This window comes from Helicoverpa zea, chromosome 5 (assembly GCF_022581195.2).
Source record: "Helicoverpa zea isolate HzStark_Cry1AcR chromosome 5, ilHelZeax1.1, whole genome shotgun sequence".
NCBI classification, from domain to species: domain Eukaryota; kingdom Metazoa; phylum Arthropoda; class Insecta; order Lepidoptera; family Noctuidae; genus Helicoverpa; species Helicoverpa zea.
This window is the reverse complement of record NC_061456.1, coordinates 7,378,154-7,402,567: the sequence shown is the minus strand read 5'-3', so window position 1 is coordinate 7,402,567 and position 24,414 is coordinate 7,378,154. Positions and strand designations below refer to the sequence as shown.

Genomic DNA, 24,414 nt, shown 5'->3' with positions numbered 1-24,414 from the left:
TATAACATCCTTTTCACCTACAATTGACTGGTTTCACTTGAAATTAAAATATTTCCTTAACTTGTTAATGAACATATTTGGAGCAATGCGTTCTTTTACAATATTTTGTGCACAAGATGTAGAAAACAGGAATTGATTCTTCTTGTCAAATGGAAGCCTATTTGCCTGAAGTTTAAGTTTTGGCGACGGGACTATGGGCAATGAAAATGGATGTTTCTTTACTAAGAAATGCTGAAGAGAAGCTGATTTAGGAATTATTACTTTTTTCTTTTGTAAACGTTGAGAGAACGGAGAAATAAAGGGTGCAAAACTGAATAACCCCTGTCGTGACCCTGGTTTCAAAATAATTTCAGAGATTGGTGTCTTTTTGACAACAATATCGCGTCCCAAGTTATAAAGATTTGGTCTGGAAACTTCTTTCAGCACAAATGAGTCGGAAAATTGGGGTGTTTTGATAGAATAAACTTTTTTTAGCTTTTCTAATACTAAAGGAGCTGACTCCAATCTTACACGTTCTGTTTCTTCTGGCGCAGAATATTTCATTTCTTGAATTGATTTCTCAAATTTAATTGTTTCTTCTAAATCTACTGACCTCAAGTCGGATTGCCCGTTGTTCCATAAAAATGAAGATGGTCCTGGAATCATAATTGCATCTGGACTTTCAACCAGCTCTTCATTGTTGACTAGAACTTCCGGATTAGAAGACATGTCTGTGTACTCCCCTAATGTAAGCGCATCATCAAATTTCTTTTCTTCTTGTTCAAGTGATGCTAATACCGGTGCTTCTGGGATTATTGATAATTCCGAAATTAAGGGCTTAGGCTCATTGTCAATAGTAATCGGCTCGGATACAACAGATACTTCAGGATTTGTAGGATGCTCGTCAGTAGGCACTTCTGTGATTAGTTGTTCATCCAATTTGATTTCTTCTCCAATAACGGCAGGAATGTTATTAAATGACAGAGGTGGCAATACCGGAGCTTGTGGAAGTATTGGTAATTCCGAAATTAAGGGTTTAGGCTCACTGTCAGTAGCAATCGGCTCGGGTACACTAGGAACTTCCGGAATCGTAGGATGATCATCTGCAGACACGGCTGTAATTAGTTGTTCGTCCAATTTGATTTCTTCTCCAATGGCGGCAGGAATGTTATTAAATGTCAGAGGTGGTAATACTGGAGCTTCTGGGATAGCTGAAAATTCTGCAGTGACAGCTTCAGGCTCAATGTAAGTTGTAACTATCTCGGGTTTGGCTGGTAATTCGGGGATTTCAGGAAATACACCTGCAGGCTCTTTTGACATCAAATGTTCCTCTTTGATCTCTTCTTCAATAGCTCCAGGTCCGGAGAGTATTTCAGGTATATTGGGAAACACACCTGTAGGTTTTTGTGACATTACATGCTCTTCAAATTTAATTTCATCTCCTAACATAGAAGGAACATCGGTGAAAGCCAATGGCGGTAAAACTGGTGGTTTTGGGATTTTTGTAAATTCCATAGAGCTCGGTTTGCTCTCAGTGTTAATAATTGTTATCTCTGGTTTGGCAAGAATCTCTGCAATGCTAGGATAAACACCTTTGTTCTCACCTGGAATTACTTGTTCTTCCAACTTGATTTCTTCTCCAATAGCGGAAGGAATGTTATTAAGTACCAGAGGTGGTAATACGGGAGCTTCTGGGATTACTGGAAATTCCTGGTTAATTTGTTTACTTTCAGTATCAAAAACCGTAATCTCAGGTTTGATTAGCATTCCTGGAAGCGTGGGGTACACACCAGAAGGTTCTCTTTGCATCGATTGTTCTTCTAATTTTTGTTCCACTGTATTACCGAATGAAATCTTGTCGAATGCAAGAGGTGGTAATACCGGGCCTTCTGGGATGCCTGAAAACTCTGCAGTGATGGGCTTAGACTCAGTGTTGATAATTGTTATCTCTGGTTGTGCGAGTAATTCTGGAATTTCAGGAGACATGTATGTGGGCCCTTGTGAAATGAACTGTTCATCTGATTTAATTTCTTTTTCAAAAGCAGAAGGAATATGAGCAAGACCCAGTGGTGGTAAAACAGGTGCTTCAAGGATTACTGGTAATTCCGAGAAGATTGGCTTATTTTCAGTGTTTATAACTGTTATCTCTGGTTTGGTGAGAATTCCTGGTAAGCTGGGGTACGCACCTGAGGGCTGGCCAGAAATTACTTGTTCTTCCATCTTGATTTCTCCTCCAATAACGGAAGGAATGTTATTAAGTTCCAGAGGTGGTAATACCGGGGCTTCCGGGATGCCTGCAAATTCTGCAGTGATGGGCTTAGACTCAGTGTTGACAGCTGTGATCTCTGGTTGTGCGAGTAATTCTGGAATTTCAGGAGACATATAAGTGGGCCCTTGTGAAATTAACTGTTTATCTGATTTAATTTCTTCTGCAAAAGCAGAAGGAATATCAGCAAGAACCAGTGGTGGTAAAACAGGTGCTTCGGGGATTATTGATAATTCCGGGAAAATTTTCTTATTTTCAGTGTTAATAACTGTTATCTCTGGTTTGGCGAGAATTTCTGGAATGCTGGGGTATACACTTGCAGGCTCGCCTAAAATTAATTGTTCTTCCAATTTGATTTCTTCCCCAATAGCGGAAGGAATGTTATTAAGTTCCAGAGGTGGTAATATCGGAGCTTCCGGGATTATTGGGAGTTCTTGCTTAATTGGTTTACTTTCAGTATCAAATACCGCAACCTCTGGTTTGATGATCATTTCTGGTAGAGTAGGGTACATACCAGTGGGCTCTCCTTGCATCGATTGTTCTTCTAATTTTTGTTCCACTGTATTACCGAACGAAATCTTATCGAATGCTAGAGGTGGTAGTACCGGTGCTTCTGGGATGTCTGAAAACTCTGCAGTGACGGGTCTTGGCTCAGTGTTAATAACTGTTATCTCTGGTTTGGCGATAATTTCTGGAATGCTGGGGTACGCACCTGAGGGCAGGCCAGAAATTACTTGTTTTTCCATCTTGATTTCTTCTCCAATAGCGGAAGGAATGCTATTAAGTTCTAGAGGTGGTAATACGGGAGCTTCTGGGATTATTGGTAGTTCCTGGTTAATTGGTTTACTTTCAGTATCAAATATCTCTGGTCTGATGTGCGTTTCTGGTAGAGTGGGATACATACCAGTGGGCTCTCCTTGCATCGATTGTTCGTCTAATTTTTGTTCCACTGTACTACCGAATGAAATCTTATCGAATGCGAGAGGTGGTAATACCGGGGCTTCTGGGATGTCTGAAAACTCTGCAGTAACGGGTCTTGGCTCAGTGTTAATAACTGTTATCTCTGGTTTAGCGAGTATTTCTGGAATTTGGGGGAACACACCTGTGGGCTCTTGTGAAAATACCTGTTCTTCCCATTTGCTCTCTTCACTAACAGTGGAAGGTATATTAGTGATTACAAGTGGAGGTAGTACCGGAGCTTCTGGGATGATTGTGAATTCTGGACTGAATGGTTTAGTTTGAATAACAACAGGTTTTGGCTGAGAAGGAAGTACTGAAATTGTAGGGTACACTCCATTGGGCTCTTCTGAAATCAATTGTTCTTCTGTAGTAAATACTGGAATCTTATCAAATGCCAGTGGTGGTAATACCGGAGCTTCTGGGATGGCTGAAAAATCCGCAGCGACGGGCTTAGGCTCAGTGTTCATTAATGTTATTTCTGGTTTTGCGGATATTTCTGGAATTTCAGGGAACATCCCTGTAGGCCTTTCTGAAAGTAACTGTTCTTCTAATTTAATTTCTTCTCCAAAAGCCGAATCAACATTAGTGAGTACCAGTGGTGGTAATTCCGGCGCTTCTGGAACTACAGAGAATTCCGGAGTAACGGGTTTAGGCTCCGGCAGGAGAGGCTGTACTGAAATTGTAGAATACCCTTTGTTGTCCTCTTCTGAAATTTGTTGATTTTCCAATTTGGCTTCTTCTTCAAAAGTCAAAGGAATCTTGTCAAGTACTAGCGGTGGTAATACTGGAGCTTCTGGCATTAAAGGAAGTTCGGCATTGATAGGTTTAGGTTCAAGAAACACGCTGCCGGGCTTGCCTGAAATCAACTGTTCTTCCAATTTGATCTCTTCTCCAATAGCGGCAGGTAAATTATTAAATACCATAGGTGGTAATACTGGAGCTTCTGGTATGTCTGAAAATTCGGCAGTGATGGGCCTGGGATTACTATTAATAACTGTTATATCAGGTTTGGAGCTTATTTCTGGAACTGTGGGCTCTTCTAAAATTACTTGTTGGTCTAATTTATCTTCTTCATCGCCAACTGCGGAAGGAATATCCGCAAGGGCCAGAGGTGGTAATAACGGAGCGTCCGGTATCACTTCTAATCCTGGTTTATTTTGACTCGGAGCGTTAATAAACGGTTTCAAAATTTCTATTAATTTATCTTTTGAACAAGGCTGGTTCTTTAACAGTGATATCAAAGCTTCAATGTGAGATGGGATAAAATTGGGCCGAATGTTCAACTGTGGTTTGAAGTAAAAGTTTGCACCTTGATGTAGAAAATGGCCATTTTCTTGGGTGCCATGTCCTGGCTGTGTATTAAAATTTTCGTTGACGGTAATTTGAATTGATTTAGGTTCATAGTCGATAGTGCCTGATATTGCAGTTCCAAATATAAAATTACCAACTAGAACAAAGAGAAATGTAGATGTACCCTGAAAAAAAATACAATAATATTTTAATTACAACAAAAACAGTAAAGGTGCAATAGAAACCTATGATTGATTTTATGAAAACAGTAATAAGAAACAGTATTATGAATTTTAACAAGTGCAACAAAAGTTCATATATACGATAGATGCTACTTAACGTAAGATGCCCTACATCTTTAAACATACGTGCACATCATTGTTTAGGTACTTTTATTTAGTTAAAGCAATTTGGTACTTCCGGCTTATGTAGATAGGTTTCTAATTTAGAATGTTTATTACAAGCCTGTATGAGCACTTTGTAACGGCCATTTAATTTTGCAATTTAACATAATAGTCACAAAATCATAAAAAAAATATGTGATAAAATGATATATTGAACTTACCATGTTTGTCTGCCAAAGATGTAACTGAAGTGACCTCAAAGTATTGTGCACGCATTATATATGTTGCAAAATTAATAATTAGTATTAACTATAATTAGTTAATGTACATACTGGTATAAGTAATCACCAATTTGTGATTGATCTAATTAAAATATTTCCCATCAAATGTAAAAACTCCATAGTTCCGAAAGTAGGTAATTATAGACAAGTATCGACCATTAGAGAAAATGTGCAATTGCGAAACTTTGTTATATTTAAATGCTTTGTAGTTCAAAAATATCATCATAACTTACAACCGCTTCATCTCAAAAGCAACTCAAACAATAACTTCAATTTCATCATGAACAAGGTGAGTTATAAGTTTGAGTTTAGGTAAATCTAGAAAAAAAGAGCGACTATCATAAAACAAAAATAATTCTAGTATAATCTTTATACTTTAATTATAATCATGTGAAGTATTTTACAACTATGTTATTTATCTTCCACAGTTCGTAGTATTCCTCGCTGCTTGCATCCTCTCAACAGTCTTGGCTGTGCCCCTGAAGGAACATCCGATGCGGACGCTGCCGGCTTTGGAGCATGAAGAAATCCATGATCAGTTCGGTCAGTTTGCTCTCCGGTACGTGACACCTGAAGGAACAGTGGTTTCTGAGCGCGGCCGTCTCGTGCCTACCCCTGATGGCACTGACTACGTCATGATCGTTGAAGGAGAGGTTTCCTACATTGATGATGATGGCAAGACTTATGTCACCAAGTACACCGCAGGTATTGATGGATACCATGCTGAGGGCAATCATTTACCCGTTGCGCCTAAAGTGCCTGAGCCGGAATCGCAATAATTTAACAGTGAATATGAGTAAACGATAAAAAAATATTTTACTTACTTTTATTTAATTTCAATATCCTTACATCATACTGCATATCTCTCTAAATATATAAGAGAAAGGAATATTATCTGCTACGTATAAGTATACAAGTTGTTACTTTCTATAAATACTTCCCATTTAGCCTATATCTATTTCACCACCATCGATACCCATCTCATCAAGTTATGCCTAACGCACAATACCTAGGTATGAAAAATACTGTCACATAAAAACACGAAATCTAGTCATTAAAGTAGGTTCAAGACAAAGGTTTATTGGGTGACTACTAAGTAAGTCGCATTACATTATTGTCACATTGTGGAAATTTCTACATAACGTTTCCAATCTTCTTATTACTGTTATTAATTTACATTGATTATACTGACCACAAATTATTTTGATCTTTCTAAGATGATTTTAATGCATTAACAATGATATAAACCATTAATAGGTTATCAATTTGATATATATAAGATTCATCGCGTCTTCCAAATAGTATTACGGGATCATCGAGTCACGGTAAGTTGTGAACTTGTGATATTTTTTCATCCAAAGACATCTCGGATTTTTTTATTGTGTGAGGAAAATGAAGCACTCGAAATAATAATCTGCCTCTTTAATTTTTTAAGACGTAAGGTCTTTTTATCTATTTAATCATATGTGTTGAAATTAAGTGCCAAATTAATAAAGATAGAAAGGACGATTAAATCGAAAATCCACATGTAAAGAGATCTTTTGATTACAGATGTATCTCCTCGGAGTTTTGTGTCTAGTGACAGTGGCCTTGGCTTTGCCAGCACCAGAAAAGCTCCATACTAACTTACCAGCTCTTCCGCCCCCACCTGCTCTTAAGTCAGAAGGTAAGAGCAGTGATGAATTAGCTGTTCTCGATCAAAGCCCAAAAGCTGAAAAGTCATTGGAATCCGCAGAGCAACCTAAAAAAGAGAAAGATAAATCGGAATATGAATATAAACCCGACGATGATTTTAAAGTAATTGAGGAGGAACCAAAGGAATCTAAAGAGAAAGACAAAGATTCTAAAGAACAATGGAAACCTAAGGACTCTAAGGAAATGTCACAAGAATACAAAGATTCTAAAGAACACTGGAAACCCCAAGAATCTAAAGAGAATCTCAAAGATTCTAAGGAATACAAAGATTCTAAAGAAAAGTCTGAAGCTAAGGAATCTCAAGAGAAATCCAAAGATTCTAAAGAATACAAGGATTCCAAAGAAAAGTGGGAACCTAAGGAATCTCAAGAAAAACTCAAAGACTCAAAAGAAAAATGGGAACCCAAGGAATCACAAGAAAAACTCAAGGATTCTAAGGAATATAAAGATTCCAAAGAAAATTGGGATGCTAAGGACTCTCAAGAAAAATCAAAAGATTCAAAAGAAAAATGGGAACCCAAGGAATCTCAAGAAAAAGCCAAAGATTCTAAAGAAAAGTGTGATTCAAAAGAATCTAAAGACAAAGAAGAAAAAAAGAAAGACGAAAAAATTGACTTAGATTCGAGTGAAGACGGACCTGTTCTAGTTGAATTCATCAAGAGGCCATCGCTTTCATCATTCATTTCGCAAATATTCTCCAATTTCCATTTCCCTAATATTTCGTGGCCCTCCTTCCTTAAGCCGAAACTTCGGTCCGAAAAGGATTATATTAATGAAGAACCTATATACATCATCAAGGATCTATCCTAAGACCAAGATAATTGAAGATCATGCTATCATATTAGGATTTCCATTTCTATAACTGGAATAATAATTTGAAATATGTATGTCTTACTGAAGAAGTGGATCAATAAACTCCTCAGCAGAACAAATTGTAGCTACAATACAACCAACCTAAATATTTACGTGTACTTTATATATTTTAATAAAGAAACATTTATTTTTTTTAAATTTAGTTATTATTATATCTTACAAGATTAAATATTAAAACTGTTCTGGTTATTTAATCAGTACCTATAATTCCACTTTTGCAATCCTAACTCTCTACAACACGATCTTTTATTCTTTTTCCTAGCGACCCGCTCTGACTTCGCACCGGATACATACATACATAAAAACCTTCTGCATAATCACTAAGAGAACCGCGTGAAAATCGGTTGCGTAGTTTTGAAGACTTAAATGATGTTAAATGTACAAAGGGACACGGGGACATAGGGACAGAAAAAGCGACTTTGTTTTATACTATATGTAGTGATTAGTTATTTGGGTGCAAAATGTATTCACTTATTAAAGTGAATACGACACTCCAAAATTTTAACGTAGTAGCCGATGGCATAAAAATAATAGACAAAAGTTCTCTTTGCCTCCTGGGGTCACCAGTACTGGAAGAGTCATTTTCGGATTTTATTGAGAACAAAATTCAAAATTTCAATGATATTTCGGAAAGGTTATTCAAAATTAATATACATTCAGCCATCACCATCCTACGATACTGCTGCTTTGGCCCCAAATTAACCTACATCTTGCGTGCTTCTCATTTATGGAAGCACATCAACCTTTTGGATCAAATTGATAAAATAATTCGACATACACTTTCATCAATTTTAAATGTGGCCTTGGACGACAAAGCTTGGTCTCAAGCTACACTTCCCATCCGTATGGGAGGGCTTGGCGTCCGCAAAATTTCCAGTATTAGTTTACCGGCATTTATTTCCTCCGTCCATGGCACTGACAAATTGATCAGGAAAATCCTACCTATTACACTGATCAATTTTGAGGTGCCATGCCTGGCGGAGGCTATTAATGCCTGGAAAGTCACATGCCCGAATACCGATCTACCCGCCAACCCATCCTCCCAGAGACAGTGGGATGAGCCGCTCTGCAGAGTAATACGGAAAAATCTCATTGACACGTTCATTACTTCTGCGGAGCGAGCACGCCTACTGGCTGTGGGTGAATGGGAGTCAGGTCTTTGGCTTCACGCATTTCCGTCGGCAAACATAGGCACCATGTTTGACGACACCACTTTCAGACTCGCTGTCTGCCTGCGTCTGGGTGCTTCGTGCTGCACTCCTCACCGCTGCCACTGCGGGGAAGCTGTCAACAGCCTCGGTCACCACGGCCTGTCGTGCAGTCGGAGTGCGGGCCGCATACCACGACATGCGAATATCAACGACGTGATCCGTCGGGCTCTTGTTGCCGTCGGCGTGCCAGCCGTACTTGAACCAAATGGTTTGGCACGCGACGATGGCAAGAGACCAGACGGCATGTCGCTATTTCCGTGGAAGATGGGTAGGACTTTAGTGTGGGACGCGACCTGCGTCGACACTCTTGCGCTATCCCATCTTCCTAGAACTGCGTGTTGTGTTGGCTCCGCCGCTTCACAAGCAGAGGACCTCAAACGGCGCAAATATAGTAGTCTTATCGGAAATTACATGTTTGAGCCGTTTGGGGTTGAAACTCTCGGGCCGTGGGGTCCGAGTGCTCACACGCTTGCGAAGGAAATTTCTAAGCGCCTTGTTGACACTTCTCGTGACCCAAGGGCTGGCTTTTATTTCGCACAGAGGTTGAGCATTGCCATCCAACGTGGCAATGCTGCCAGCCTTCTGGGTACATTACCCAGTGACAGCGATGAGGAGCAATTTTTTGATGCAATGTATTAGTTTTAAGTTGTATATATAAGTTTATTTTTAATTTTTTAAATTAATGTAAATATTATAAAATAAAATTTGTTACTTATTAAATAGGATTGACATCAGGTTAGAAATAAAATTCGTCAATTTATGTCAATCTGCATTTATCTTGAAATCTGCTTTTAATTTGATGTTAAATAATATTTGGCCGACGTTCGCAGCATGAAAGATAAAAAATTAAAAAAAAAACACAATAAATATGAGCCGATACTTTTTATTTTCAGAACAAAAATTATTTCATTTTCCGTACCCGTCGTACCATGGTGAGAGAGTAGGTACCGGTGGTGGCGGAGAGTTATACGTTCGTTGCGTGGTTTTAGGCGTTTTGATGCGTCGAATGGGTGTTGAATGCATATCATTAACGTCGTCCAACCTAAATTTGTAGCTACCTCTATTTACAGGTCGAGAGTTGTGACCTGTTGACGGACTCTTTTTCACCTTTTTAATTATTTTATTGACTTTAACATGGCCATTCTGTCTACGTAATGGTGGTACGTGCTGTGATGGCATTGAAGCAAGTTTCGAGTCATGATTTGTGTGAAGAGTTTTAGTAGCAGAAGATTCTGTAATTGTTTCAGCGGTTGTGGCTGACGTGTGTGCCTCATGATGAATATGATGATTTAAGTGATGACGCGTTCCGAATTTTGCGGCGAATTCTTCAGCTACTGCATCTTCAGGCGTTGTGGTCAATTTTTGTTGTATCTCGTGGTGAAGTACCGACGTATGATTTGTTAAACGAGTTCCGAATTTTGCGGCAAATTCTTTAGCTATAGTTTCTGGCGTTGCGGGCAATGTTTGTGGTATCTCGTGATGAATACTATGTTTTAAATTATGTGGTCCATGAGATAATGAATGGTGGCCAATTTTACCAGAAGCTTCTTCAACCGGGATTCCGGGCGTTGAGTTCGAGATATGTACTTCCTGATGATTAGGTGATTCATGAGCCGATGAATGATCTTTACTTGAGATAGTAGATACTTCAGCATCAACTGCTTCAGTTGTTGTGGGTAAATCATGGACATGATGATGACGACTAGGGTGCTTCAACTGATTAGATTCTGAGTCATGTATGGATACTACTGAAGATACAGTTGAAGCAGGAGCTTGATCAACTGGATTTTCGGATGCTGAACGTGATTTATTTACATCATGGTGACCAGAGTGCCTCATATGAGTAGGTTTCGTGTCATGTGCCAATAAATGATGTCCACTTGGAGTAGAAGATTCCTCAATTGAAATTGTAGATGTAATAGGCGATGTCTTTACTTCATGGTGCCTATGACCAGATTTCGAATCATGAGTAGATAAATGAAGTTTGGATTCAGTCGACAATTCCATAACAGGAGCTTTCGACGTTATGGGCGAGATATGTACTTCATGAAGACCAGGATGTCTGATATGTGATGGGTTCCATTCATGAGTCGGAAAATGGAGGCCAGTTAAATCAGAACCGTCATTGCTTGGAGATTTGTTCCATTTTAGTGTACCAGGCGGAGATTGGTGACGGTGAATGTGATTTGTTAGGATAGCTGATCGATGATGATTCAAATAATCCCAATAACTGGGCGGGAAATGCGGGCTTTGGTTGCTGCGTAATTTTGGTACTGGTGGCATCGGTGGCAAGGTTGAGGCTACTTCTTCTATTTCCTTACGATGGTGATTATCTAGCACCTTCATGGAAGTTTTCAATTGGCCATTCACATCCTGGTTTTTTTCTTGCCCATTAGGTATATTAACGTCTTGCTGCAGCTCTGTTGTCGTTGTAGGCGTTGTTGTTGGTTGTTGGATGTTCATGTACTTACCAATTTCTTCGTCTCTTTGCTCAACTTGAGGCTCTTCATCTTTTCTCTTTTGTTCATAAAGGTAACTGAATTTGTAATCAGGGCTTGGCAAGTTCATGCTATCGAAGTAGTCCGCGGGAACATTGGAAGGCTCAGAATTTGATAGTTGATTTTCATGTAATATTACATGTGGATTTTGAGCCAAGTCTTTTGCTAAGCATTGCGTTATAAAGAGAATGCATATTGATTTCACAAGCATTTCAACGTTTCTGAAACGAAAAAAATATGTTAATTACCACAGTACAATAACACAAGATATCTACTATAATGTCGGAATAAATAATGAGCTTACCTCAATGAAATGACACTGACCTATTAAATATGGAAGTGGTTCACTTTTATATATAGAAAATCTTTAATTACAGAAACAGGATTGAGTGGACATGTCGCAATACACCTGGGTCGTTAGTAAAACTGCATAGTGCATGGTTGTGCAATGTGTCTGACGTAGTCTAGTCATACTAGTTACTGCTACTTTCCAAACTTAAATTAAATTGAGTAATTGTGAAATAAAACAAGACGTTGTTAACAAATTATTTATGTAGGTTCGTACTTAAATTAAAACAATAAAATTAGTATAAATACATGCTGTGCAATTTTACATAATAATTAAAAGAAAGTACAGTATTAAAAACAGAAGGCATTAAGTTAAGAATTTCGATTACACACAAATAATTTTATTACAAATAACAAATTTAAATTATTACCCACAGCACTATCTCTAGTCATTGCAACAAGTTGTCATTGTTTGAAAAAAATATTCTTAAAAATGACAAATTATTCGCAATAACATTTAATAACATGCACCCGGCTTAGTATATTTATTTATGAAAGAGTACGTAGAATAACTGATTTATTTGTTTACATAAATAAACTATATAAATCGTTTTAGGGTGAAGTTAAAAAATATATGTTTAGTGACTACATAGTTGTGTTCCGTGAAATTACTGCTCTTGATCCTCGTTACTGATATATTGAAGTTACATACTTTAAAAGGTTATACCAGAATCATTTAGTCTTAAAGCTGCGCCTACGCCGTCCATTTGCAAGGAAATCCATTTAGATGACAATCAAGATGAGTTCAAAGACCTTACAACGTTTTTAGACATAATGACCAGTGGTTGTCCTTCTTTGATGATAATTTCAAATAAATTAACGGTATTTTTTGTATTATTTAATTTTACATAATATTCAATATGTTGATGTAAATAACACAACGTAACGTCACAGTTTCACGATATTCATGTAATGTGTCAACCATATTTTGTTACAGTTAAGTTTAAACATATATTATAGGCATAGGATAACTATTATGATGTTTACAATAGCATATAATTTATTACCGGTATACTGTACTTACATTTAGTACAATGGCACTGAAAAATAAGAAATAAAGATTTTTGTATGTGAAATTAACAGTCACAAACAAAAATCATTTCAGTTAATTGACTTAAGTATTTTATGACCCAAACTCTTTTGTCGTACAATAACACTTACTTACATTTATCAATTTAATGGCTAAGACTTGTTCGCATCGTTCGATTTAATCGTTTTGTCTCCTTTATTACATAAATAGTTCATGGGAACTAACAATACTGATAAATAAATAATTAGGTAACTTCAAATTCTCACATGTATGTACACACATTTGCTACGTCAATTCACGGGTCTAGGGTCATAGGGGGTCGCATCGTGACCCACATACCTATTGTTTTTGCGTATTTGGAAGCCTTCACCAGGCGCAGTATTGTAGTATATCACTCGACGAATACCGAACGGGTCTACATAACCGAAACTTCCAGTCCGCTCGTTGGTGTCGCCTCCCTCTTCTTCATGGTACTGCTTTGGGAGGTAGTAGCGGAATCCGTTTCTCCTGAACGCTGTACCGTCATACGTCGAGAACTGAGGAGTGTAGCCATCGCCAATTTTAACTCCTGCTTGTTGTTGCTGTTGAAGTTGTTGCTGTCGCCTCAGCCAGGCGTCGGCGTGTCTGTACGAATTAGGATTATACACATCATAGCGTTGGCTGTCGCTGGCGTGATACTCATCATCAAGCGTGTTAGTGTTGGACGAATCGTAGTCATACGGACTGCGCGTCGTTGTAGCTTCACTAGCTGTGATCGGAGTCACTGTGGGTCTGAAGTCGTAAGTTGTAGTAGACGAGTCGATAGAGTTAGGTGACACGTACACCTGTGGTGTGGACGTTGGATGTGGGTATGTTGGGGGCGCAGGGGTTACTGATACTTCGTGAGGGTAAGAACTCGGTGGGCCGTATGAGGAGGACGGCGGTGGAGCTGCAGTGGATGTGGTGTACCGCGGGGGTCCACGATTGCGGTGTACTGCAGGCGCTGGTGCCGGTGTGATCCCATAGCCAGAATCTGTCGGGGCAGTCTTGGCTATTTGCAAGGATTCCTGAAATAAATAAAAAATAGCGTTGAGTATTTAGAAAACAAGGAACATATCAAAAGAGGAATGATTGTTGTACGTACTCCAATTGGTCGGTTTTGTCCAACATAAACCGTTTTGGATTTGTAAATCCTGTAGCCTTGGTTGTCAGCTATGTAATCCTGGAGACGCAAGTAACCATCTGCTCCTACCCAGCCGGTTGTACCTGTAAATTAAGCATTACAAATATTATCTTAGCAATACCTTTTAGACTGTGTTGCTGAAAACAGTTTCGTATAAACATGGCCTGACAAGTTTTTTTTTGTTTTTAACGAACTAAAACATTTTTTTGGGTGTCTTTATACCTTATCAAGTCTTTGCTATTGTAAATGCCGCCTACAAGAACTTGTAGCGTTGGGACAATGAACTACAAACTATGTGTAGGCCGACAACATTTTAATATAGACAATGGAAATCCTATACAAGTTTGCTGTGCTCTATATTTACTGCGAACTTGAAATTCATAATTAATCAAGTGCCTATACATGTTTTGTCATTTAAAATTCTTACTTACCGACGACAGATCCATCTTTGAGCCTTCTCTCCTTACGATATTGGCCGTTGTGTGTCTGGTACAAGAAGTAACGTTCGTCATCATCATCAGTTTGTATGTGGAACTGGTCTGGGTCTTGCTGTGGACTGTAGCCGTCTAATGCGGCCAGCACACCATACGCACACACCTGTAAAATGAACACACTTTATATTGCACACTCTTATATAAAAGTCTAGATTTCATCTAACATTAACACGGTCTTGCAGTATTGCATTAAATAAATATCTAGGACAAACAAAATAATTAAGCACAATTTTTTTTACAACATTGTGCAGTAAGTATATTATTTTTGTAATGTTTCAGTTGCATACATATTTATTTTAAACGTAAGAATTCAGTGCTCAACGAAAATAAGAAAGATGACTAATAAATTTAAAGATTTTCATGACTCATAACGAGCGATTTTATTATAATGGACTTATGTGACCTCTGATATATTTTCCTGGACATATGCGAACATAACCTTGTCAAAATATTACAAGTTCGAAGTATAACTCATACCTAAGAGATGATCTATATGCAGCTTTGCTTATACTCAAGAATTTAAGATAAATCAGTGCTGGAAATACCAATCTTATTGTTTCAGTAAAATAGCCACTGAGTCAAACGTATGTTGTCCATGCTTTTTCCCCGTATGAAACCTATACTTATCTATTGTCTTTATTATAAGTAGCTTACTCTAGTCTATGCATTATAATAACAATATAGTGTTGCTTATTGTGGGTTAAGACAAGGTCTGCAGTAGTTGATTACTGATTAGGTAGTCTATAGTTTCAATCGCGGGTTAGACGAGCGTGGGATTAGGGATTGTTGGTAATAGCTGTTTATTAAGTGGTGTCAAGGACCGCTTGAATAAACTTGATTAATGTTATTGCGTTATTATCTTTTGTACACGTAATTGAGCATTATCACACATCAGCTGTGAATTCTGTGGCCTAGTGCACTGTCCTAGTTGGGATAGTAGGTCTCGGATTTATAACGACTGCCCCTGCCTTGTGCATTAAGTACGCGACTTCGAAAAAAGTTAGATCTGTTTCATAAGTAAAAACGTGTTAGTGAAAAAAAATCATAGTTACTATACAGGAAACCCAACTATAATAATTACGAGCACTATAATTAGTCAAGAGGTTTTCAACGGCAGAGTAGTAACTCTGCTGAGGAAAATCTGAAGTTTCCTGAAAATAAAATAAAAGGTTTCATTTAAGATTTTCTTACAGGGCCTTTTCGCGTTGGGTGTGAACCATGAGCTGTAATTAGGCGTGACTAATAAGATGTAACAATGTTTATATTCAGCACGCGATGTTTTCCTAGTTAGGTAGACATGTGACTCCTCTCGCGATGTGCACTACCCGTAAAATCGGGCAACTGACAGACAATAGCTCTGCCACGAATTAGAGACGGAATCAGTAATTTGTTAAACAATAGATGTTAACTCAGCCCCGAAGGTCGAGATGAAGCAACAAAATTATACGATCCTACCATTAATATGGAAAAAATACAATGAAAGTCAAATACTGGCAACCGTTTCAACCGTCGCCACTTCGGGCAATTGTTTTACATCTTGTTTATTTCTGATGTCTTCGCGATTTTGAATAGTAAAACTCCTGATCGTTGCTTATAAATTAAGTAGAATTTAAATATCCTGCCTTTCGACCAGAAGCATACTCAAGACTCAGCCATTGTCACGTTACCACATAACTTTTAATTTTAATATTCAAAGAAATCAGTAGATAATGCAAGTAAAATGAGACATGGTGATGGCGCATCGTATGTTCATGTTGGGTGTGACATCTTCCTTATAAGGAAATGTCCAAGTCCGACGTTAGAAGGACTAACCATGTCAGCCTTACTCACGGATGGTGTCATGGAATATCAATGTGTTGGTGCTTGCCTACTTGTGGTGCCTACCGCAACAACCTCGGGACATACGTGGGTGGGGAACTAAGGACCTACGCGGAAACGTTAACATGCATGACTAAATAACACATTGTACAATAAAAACTAATTCACGTATGTTCTTATTTGTTTCAAAGTAATTGTTGGAAGTTTCCGCCTAAATTCTTTGTAACTATTGTTGTAATTACTTATTTGTTTTGCATGTCAAAGTGTCTGACCGATGTCTATGATTTAAATATTATTTTGATTGAGGGTACTCAGTTTCGGCCACGTTTATGGCAATGAATCATATCACCTTGAATAAGACCTTAGGTGTAACGTTTTATTGAGCCCTGCAGCTCAGAGGTGAATGTTGATAAATGTTACAAATTGTGACGAAACGTTTATGACAGACATTGAAAAAAAGCTCTTAGATCCTTGGCATTATGTTACCTATAGATGTAATTGCAACTGGTTTTATTTTAGACATAGCCTTCTTTTTTTTCATAATCAGGCCGCCTATAAAGACCGAGCGATTAAATCTTGATTATTATTGATGTATCATTTAAATCAAATCTGTTTTATTATTCAATACCCAGTTATTATTAATTGTTTGATTACAATCAGCCTACAGCTGACCGTGGGTCTTCCCCGATACTTGAAATAAATAAATATTAGAGAATAGGTACAGATTTTCTCAAGAAGATCTTTGCAATTCTCATTGTATATTCCAATGACGTCACTAGGTACATCTACATGAAAATCAGATAACATAAAGTTAACTACATATTCCGATTTTTATTTAAAGAATCAATTTTTTGTTCCATTCTTGAATATGACTGCGGTTTCAGGAAATCAGGAAACCGAAACACACAAAAACTATTTTTTATTAGAAAATAATTAATTTTGATGAGTACCCGGATACATTAAAATAATTTAGTTATCTCTTTACAATAGGTGCATCATTTTGACGTCATCTCGTAGTTAATTATGTTGCCGTGTTATTGTTATATGTAAATGTTGTACTGACACATTATAATTATACAAATCACAAAAAAGGTATGCAACGAATCTAAAAGATTACAATAAGGAATTGTGAATTCAAATTTGGTACGACATTAACTGTTTACAAAGGTATGAAAAACATCTGGCGTGAAAAATTGACGTTGCTTGTCTACAGATTTTTCTAGGAAAGGCTTTATTTTTATTTTGTCAGAACAACGAGTACTCTGTACCTACCTGAATACATACAGATAGGTGGTTATATATACGTCCATTATATTCGAGGACAAATCATATGTTGAAGTACACGGAATTACAATTTGTCAGGTGTGACATACAAGTTAAAACAGCTCATAACTTCGTATTAAATAACACACCTTTGAAACTTTTCTGAATTACAATTAAGAAATTAACATTTAAAACGTGCAACTAACTAACCTATTGACAAAGTAGTTAAAATGGTATATTCAAGTATAAAATAAGTAAGCACATAATCAGCGGTAAACTTCAAACGTTACATAATTGCCTTCTACGACAACGTGGTAATATGCATATAAGTATTATGAGGCAATTCCAATCATAATATAATCCGGTACTTAATAATTGAACAAGTTACTACATTACTGTTGTAATTAGCCAAATGTAAGTACTCTCATTACTAACGATCCTCTGTACAGGTTCATCAATTACTCTTCCTAGTACTCATTTGCAAAAACTAATTAAGTCAAGTATATAACCACTTGCTTTTTGGAGAAATGGTATCAGTTTGCGATTTGAGCAATACACACCGTATCCCCTCATTTCCTACAACTACAAAACAATTTCTTTCAACATGAAATTCGTAAGTATTTCTTGATTAACTGATTGTTTTGGCAAGATATTGACTTGCATTCGTCGATATTTATTGTTGTTTTATTTCTATGTTTACAGTTTGTGGTAACCGTATCCCTCTTCGCCGTGGCATTGGCCGCACCATCCGGTCCTGATGCAGCTCTCGAAGCCCGTCGGAGGCTACCAGCCTTGGAGCACGAGGAGGTTCACGATGAGTTCGGTCAGTTCGCTCTCCGGTACGTGACGGCTGAAGGAACCGTGGTGTCAGAGCGTGGCCGCCTTGTGCCTTCCCACGATGGTACGGGCTACGTCATGATCACCGAGGGCGAGGTCTCATACATCGGTGATGACGGCAAGACATACGTCACCAAGTACACCGCTGGTCTTGACGGCACACACGTTGAAGGCAACCACCTCCCAGTCTCTGTGACCCCTGAACCCGTTCCTGCTGTTGAACCCGTCCCTACTGCTGTACCAATTGTTGCCCCTGAACCCGTTAAAATTGTAGCTAAGCCCATTGAATTCATCAATTTGTAATTGTAAATTAAAGTGAAAAACGTGAAAAGAATAACTTATTTTCATTAACTATATACCTAGGCAATTGCCTAGGTATATAGTTACGCTTTACGCTTTGTCATATCCTCAGGGTGACGTTATGTCCACTGAATCACTACCTCGAATTTGGCCTACTACTATAAATGGTCATAAAAATACTGGAATTATAGCCCGACTGTGTTGGCGTCAGCGGCGCCTGGATCGAACGCCCACTCGGCGTGGCCTAACGTACAAATTCTGTTAGGGTCACCTTAGCGATTACAATGTTCTATGGACCCTTGCTATGAACTGAATTTTGATTGTTATGTTTACGACTACCAAAATTTTTCTCTTTTAACACACTGTCAAGCTTGAAAGACCATGATATGAATTCGTTACAGAATAAAAAAACAGATAGATGGATTACAATAATTATAGACTTCCGCAATAGTAATTTTTTGCTGTAGGTTTTTGTGCACATTTAAGACATTCATGGTTATCAATTTACAATTAAAATATCAATCAATAGAATAATTACTTGCGACAGATATACGAGATATGAGATCAGCCTGCTTACAGTGGTATTAGTGTGTGGGAGACAAGTTATTTATCCACATGTAATTGAGCTGAAGGCGTACTAGTGCATGCTGAGGTTCTTGCGTATCTGGTCGACGGTGGTGACCGTACAATTCGTGGGTGTCGCCAAAGGCGTCGCGTGGGTTCTTAGGGCGTGCAAATCCGCATTCAACGAAATACTGGCAACCTTGCTAATCATGGGTAATGTACATTCCTTATAAGACCTTCATTAGTCGCCTACAAAGTAGATTTTAGTCCTAATAAGCAACATTGGATGACGTAGTGAGTGGGTGTGTCGTGGTCATTAGAAACTTGGATAAAATACATTTTCTTTACCACATTGATAGGCTCATTTGACTAGTTTCATTTTTTCCTCATTATGATTGCTAAACTCTACATCATCTAGGTTAGTGGGTTTGTATAAATTTGTGTGATGCTGTTAATGGTATGTATTGCTACAATTTGCTACTGATTTTTAAGTAGGCTGTAAAATATTATTCAATCCGTAAATTAGAATATTTTCCGTTTTAGCACCAACGAAGGTTTGCGGTTAGAGTCGGAAATGCATGTTTGATGTTGTTTAGTTGTGGGAATCAGTCATGGATTTGGAGTAAACACATTACCATTAAACAAATGTTTAGGAACTGATGAAAGGAACTGACTTCTTTGAACACAATGGGTTTTATTATTCGGAAAAGCTGTAAAGAAGTTTACTGCAGGAAGTTTGCATTAAGTTTGAAAGTATATGCGTTGTTAAAAGAGTCATTAGACACTGGCCATTAAAGCCGCATGTGTGCAATGCGTTTGTCGCGGCGATGTGACTGCGGACGCCGCTCAGTCGCCAGTGCATACGCATTCCTTACCGTATACTGCTAATGCTTATTATAACTGTAACGTATTGCTGCAAGTACTGCATATGAACGAACGCAGCTTTAATCCCGCATTCTAGATTTAAAATAAGGGTTTCCTGTAAAGCGAGTAATAATGTTGCATACAGAATCGAGTTTTGCATGCAGTGCTGTCGGATGTCTGAATTTAAATTGAGCAAATAATCATGTTTAGAATTTAGACAAGCTTGAGAAAAGACGCGTCTGTGGGTGCTGTGGTTATTGCAATTAGACGAGGTTGTTGAGACGACTTGCAAGTGTCTAAATGCAATTTGTAAATGGCAGTTGAATTTGTAATGCTATACTCGTTTGAAAGAAACTTTCATTTGCAGATTTTAAATTGATACATATTAATTTCTGCATAGATAATTGGTTAGTTATCGTCATCGGATCTTATTAAAGTGTATCACGTTACGTTAGTTATATTACACATGTTATTAAAAGTGGGTGAGCATGCGCGTTACATCTTCCGCACGTCTATCCATCCGTTTCGTGCGCGGAGTTCCGTATAAACAATGAAAGTGATGCGCGAGCGACTCGCCAGCCACAATGCGCGAAGGTTCTCACGCGACGAAAGTTGATGACGTAATCACATGACAACGTGATGGCGTGTGTACTGCGTTTGAGCAGCTTTACTGTTCATTATCATGTGCGATAGATAAATTGCGCTTGATTGATGCGGTCGCTGTGCAGGTAGCTACCGGTGATGTGGACCAGACAAAAAATGGTTTAAGCATTAATTTTGAATCGTTTTTGATATTTGGATACCTTTTGCAGCAAGGAATTTAAGTATCGATTAAGTTGTAAGCTTCGGAGATATATCAGTTGAATAAAAATATTTTGTAACAATTAAATAAGTTTAAGAATAATTTAACTTCTCATTGTCTGACTGAGTGTATCTTTTATTTCCCAGAGTTTAAGTATATAAAATTACTAATCTATCTGTTTTACTAGCACATGTTAATTTTACAAGATAGATTTTCCATCTGGATTTGTTGTAGAATACTCGTAGAATTCCTAATATAAATTCTGTATACGTTTGAATTTATACAATTTTACATTCATAAAAAATGTGGATTTTCGAACGAAAATTGGTGCGTGGGATTTTGTGTCCAAGTATGTTCTGAAATATTTTAAGTTGTTCACAATTTACTATAACTAACGTGCCACGAGAAATATAACCATTTAGCCATTAAAAACTTATTGATACATTAATTTATTCCACGTGAACATACCAAACATTTATTTTTCGATTTATTTTTATAAAGTATTCAATAAACGCAGTACTTGAATATTTATTGAGTGGTTTGCTATAGGTAATTCTGTGTTGAATTCTTACGAAGTAATCTATCTAGGTATTAAGTAAGCGTGTTACGGCGCGGCCCTCACGCGCACATGTATCGTTTATTTCGTTCCAATTTGCTAATTTCTGGTTCCGCACCTCAACAATTTTATATAATGAGCGCAAAAACTTGTACTTCGATGTCTATAAATAATATGTAATTGGATACCAGATATATGCACCAGAATACCGATTTATTTTCTTGACCTACTTTTAACGAGTTTTTTTTCTTATTTAGGAACGTAATTTTGATTTATTGAGTGCATGTATATGGATATACCGGAGGTAAATTAAAGTAGGTGGTAATGGAAAGTAAAATCAAATTAAAATTACCATTGACCATTAACATGCATCGAAACAAACCTATTACATATTGTTACATAAAATCAGAAAAAAAATTAACATATATTGAGAGGATGCAATACTTTTCTCAAATGCGACAGATCCGCGTTTGATGGCATGCGCAAGAGTTGTACGCTAACCAAATTGACATGTCCGTTCGGAAGTCACATTAGCATATATTGCATCGTTGTTACACAATGTGCCTATTGCACAACCTACCGGGACACTTCGGCATGTACTGAAATATTATGTACTTTCTAATTGTAATCCTGCGCCGGTACACAAACAAAATCTCGAGTAGGCGCCTTGAATTCTAACTACCTGCTTGATTAGTTTTAGTCTAGTTTATCCAAGTGAGTCATCGTTGTTTAATTGGTATCGTTTGGTGACCGACTTAGAGATGGTAGTTTTGTAGGTTGGATCCGCTTATAATTCAGATCAGATTTTTAAGGAAGTAAGTAGTATGGATCTGGTCGGTTTTTCTCGTCAAGTTAAATCTTATTTGAGGAATCTATTAGTACCTAATTCAAAATGTTATATTGAAATCAGACCTATTAAATCAGTCTATTAAAACTTGTTTGTCAATATTCAGCTCTAATTTAATTTCGATATTAGGGCGAATGACCGATTAATGGTAGGAATAGCGTGTTGAAATAACATTTAAATACCACACGAGTTGTGGCAAAATGCAGTTAAAAACGTTAAAAGGTTTATGAATCGAGTTCTTTTTTTCTTCATCCATTCTTATCCATTTATTTTTGCTCATGACTCTATTTTTCACGCACCCTGGATAAAAAACTCTATCTAGATGAATGGGCAATCGAACACAATTTCAACTTGGACCTACTAATATTTTAATGAAGTCGATTAGTTAACAAAATATATAACAACTTTTCTTTCATTTATCTTAATCAAGGTACTATGTCTGTGAACAGATTTACAATTAAGATAACTTTCCATAATAATACCAACAATTAGTAACAACCATAAGATTGCCATTGTTATTTAACTTTTGTTTTGATATCGAGAGATGACGTAGAACGCAACTACGCAAATTCCCATGCTTTAATATTCTGATGGTTACAACTTTAGTCTAATTTATATTAATGGCATAATTTCATTCAACAATGTGGCAATGAGCCAACTTATATTACGCTGATTATTTTTGTGTTTCCCACCTTTCTCCTACCACTATTATGTATGCTCACGTTTACACGAGCATAACAATGTTACTTGACTAGACGTAAAGTTTGAAATGGTATGACTGTCAAACGATATACGGAGCCGTCTCACTAATTATACAAATGTGATTATATAATCCATTCTGTTTATTGTTTACGGTGTGACTAGAAGACAGGTTGCGGAATCAGGACGTGTAAGGGCAACAAGACAGAGCTTGGCTGTACCAAGCTGACCACTTTCACCCAGTTACGCTGATTGTATTTTACAGTGTTATTGTACACGAACAAAACGATGGATTTAATAAGCTACAGTTAAAACTTTTATTGCCGTGCGTCATAAAATGAATGATGTCATATTGCTGAACGACAACTTTCTTGCAAGTGCTAGCTATCTGTAGCTAGATTTGCTCTTATGACATTATTTTATTGAGACGTAGATGAAACTCGTTTGCTCGAATGGTACATAATTTGATAAGTGTCTACGTGAATGCCAAATCACATATACCTATTTAGCTTATTAAATTTCGTAATTTCCTAGCCTTTTTCGTACAACCGTATTAGGATGTCGTTTAAAATCACCATGAAATTGGGTTTTTGCATAATTAAGCCAATTGACACACTTACAAGATATCGTGATCAAGCCATAGTTCCTTGCTCCATCAATTACACTGCACTACGGTACATATAAGGCTACAGAGGTACAATTTACCAACAGTACCACGAGATTGCAATCTACATCGCACTGTTGGTTAATAAATCAAATGGCTGGTGGAGCAACCCGTGTGGTTTCGGCTTTTATTGACTCCAATGACAAATGATTTCAAACGGTGCACTTAATGGTGTAACACATTTTGGAAACCATAGCTTACGGTATACTGATCACGCATTAAGATAGTAAACTAAATGTAAGTCATGAACGCTCTATCTAGGTCTCTATTTTGAAATTTACAGGAATGTACAAAATTATTATGTTTTTCTCATTAAAAATAAGTAGTTATTGAATTACCGTCTTTACAATTTACGAAACGTCTAATTAGTGCTAGTTATTTATAGTTCTTCTACCTCCAGTGTCTGCTAATTGTATTATTTAAGTCTGGTCCAATTATCCAATTTTTAAATAGTAGGGACTAGTTCGGAATTCACTGAAGTAGATTATCCTTCTAGCGCCTTGTTTTTCATGGAAATCCGTGAGCTTGTTTTTGATACAAGTTCAGTTCCGTGAAACTGTTTGCGGGTTTTTACGAATATTAATACCAATAAATGATCTAATTCTTTGATATTTTCCTGTTAAGTAGGTACTAACTCCAAGTCCTTAATATCCAAATAACGTATCGTTTGCTCATTCTGTTGCTGTATGACAGATGGTAGTATTATTTCACGCTTCTTAGCTCCGTTATTGTTAGTCATAGGGCCTTGGTATAAAGCAAAATTCTTCTG

The 24,414-nt window shown here is 37.4% G+C and overlaps 6 protein-coding genes across 6 annotated transcripts in view; 3 read left to right on the top strand and 3 right to left on the bottom strand.

Moving 5' to 3' along the window:
- Positions 1-23: 23 nt before the first annotated feature.
- LOC124630666 (titin-like) lies at positions 24-4,986 on the bottom strand. The gene is made up of 3 exons (XM_047164630.1): positions 4,957-4,986; positions 1,584-4,680; positions 24-1,094 (listed from the first exon to the last, which is right to left on the bottom strand). The coding sequence occupies exons 1-3, from the start codon at positions 4,984-4,986 to the stop codon at positions 34-36; spliced, it is 4,188 nt and encodes a 1,395-aa protein (XP_047020586.1). The 3' UTR covers positions 24-33.
- A 75-nt stretch (positions 4,987-5,061) lies between these two features.
- On the top strand, positions 5,062-5,934 carry LOC124630665 (endocuticle structural glycoprotein SgAbd-3-like). Its single transcript, XM_047164629.1, has 2 exons — positions 5,062-5,080; positions 5,517-5,934. The coding sequence occupies exons 1-2, from the start codon at positions 5,062-5,064 to the stop codon at positions 5,897-5,899; spliced, it is 402 nt and encodes a 133-aa protein (XP_047020585.1). The 3' UTR covers positions 5,900-5,934.
- Positions 5,935-6,671: 737 nt separating this feature from the next.
- Positions 6,672-7,625, top strand: LOC124630784 (protein starmaker-like). The gene has a single exon (XM_047164783.1). The coding sequence runs from the start codon at positions 6,672-6,674 to the stop codon at positions 7,623-7,625; it is 954 nt and encodes a 317-aa protein (XP_047020739.1).
- Positions 7,626-9,805: 2,180 nt separating this feature from the next.
- On the bottom strand, positions 9,806-11,646 carry LOC124630710. Its single transcript, XM_047164690.1, has one exon. It carries the CDS (start codon positions 11,606-11,608, stop codon positions 9,806-9,808), a length of 1,803 nt encoding a protein of 600 aa, XP_047020646.1. The 5' UTR covers positions 11,609-11,646.
- A 285-nt stretch (positions 11,647-11,931) lies between these two features.
- Positions 11,932-24,414, bottom strand: part of LOC124630719 — a 31,193-nt gene continuing 18,710 nt past the window's right edge. Inside the window, exons 3-5 of the mRNA XM_047164698.1 lie at positions 14,369-14,534; positions 13,899-14,020; positions 11,932-13,821 (exon numbers count right to left, since the gene is read on the bottom strand). Coding sequence (XP_047020654.1) covers positions 13,066-13,821; positions 13,899-14,020; positions 14,369-14,534 — 1,044 coding nt within the window. The 3' untranslated portion in view covers positions 11,932-13,065. The remainder of the gene's footprint in view (positions 13,822-13,898; positions 14,021-14,368; positions 14,535-24,414) is intronic.
- On the top strand, positions 18,117-18,652 carry LOC124630720 (flexible cuticle protein 12-like). The gene is made up of 2 exons (XM_047164699.1): positions 18,117-18,125; positions 18,215-18,652. The coding sequence occupies exons 1-2, from the start codon at positions 18,117-18,119 to the stop codon at positions 18,650-18,652; spliced, it is 447 nt and encodes a 148-aa protein (XP_047020655.1).

Coding starts and splice junctions, on each gene's coding strand:
- LOC124630666 (XM_047164630.1), bottom strand. CDS start 4,986: ATGGCCGTTACAAAGTGCTCATACAGGCTT. Junction 4,681..4,956: donor CAAAGTGCTCATACAGGCTT/GTAATAAACATT, acceptor ATTTTTTTTCAG/GGTACATCTACATTTCTCTT. Junction 1,095..1,583: donor GGAAGAACAAGTAATTCCAG/GTGAGAACAAAG, acceptor AACTAATTACAG/CCGTGTCTGCAGATGATCAT.
- LOC124630784 (XM_047164783.1), top strand. CDS start 6,672: ATGTATCTCCTCGGAGTTTTGTGTCTAGTGACAGTGGCCTTGGCTTTG.
- LOC124630710 (XM_047164690.1), bottom strand. CDS start 11,608: ATGCTTGTGAAATCAATATGCATTCTCTTTATAACGCAATGCTTAGCA.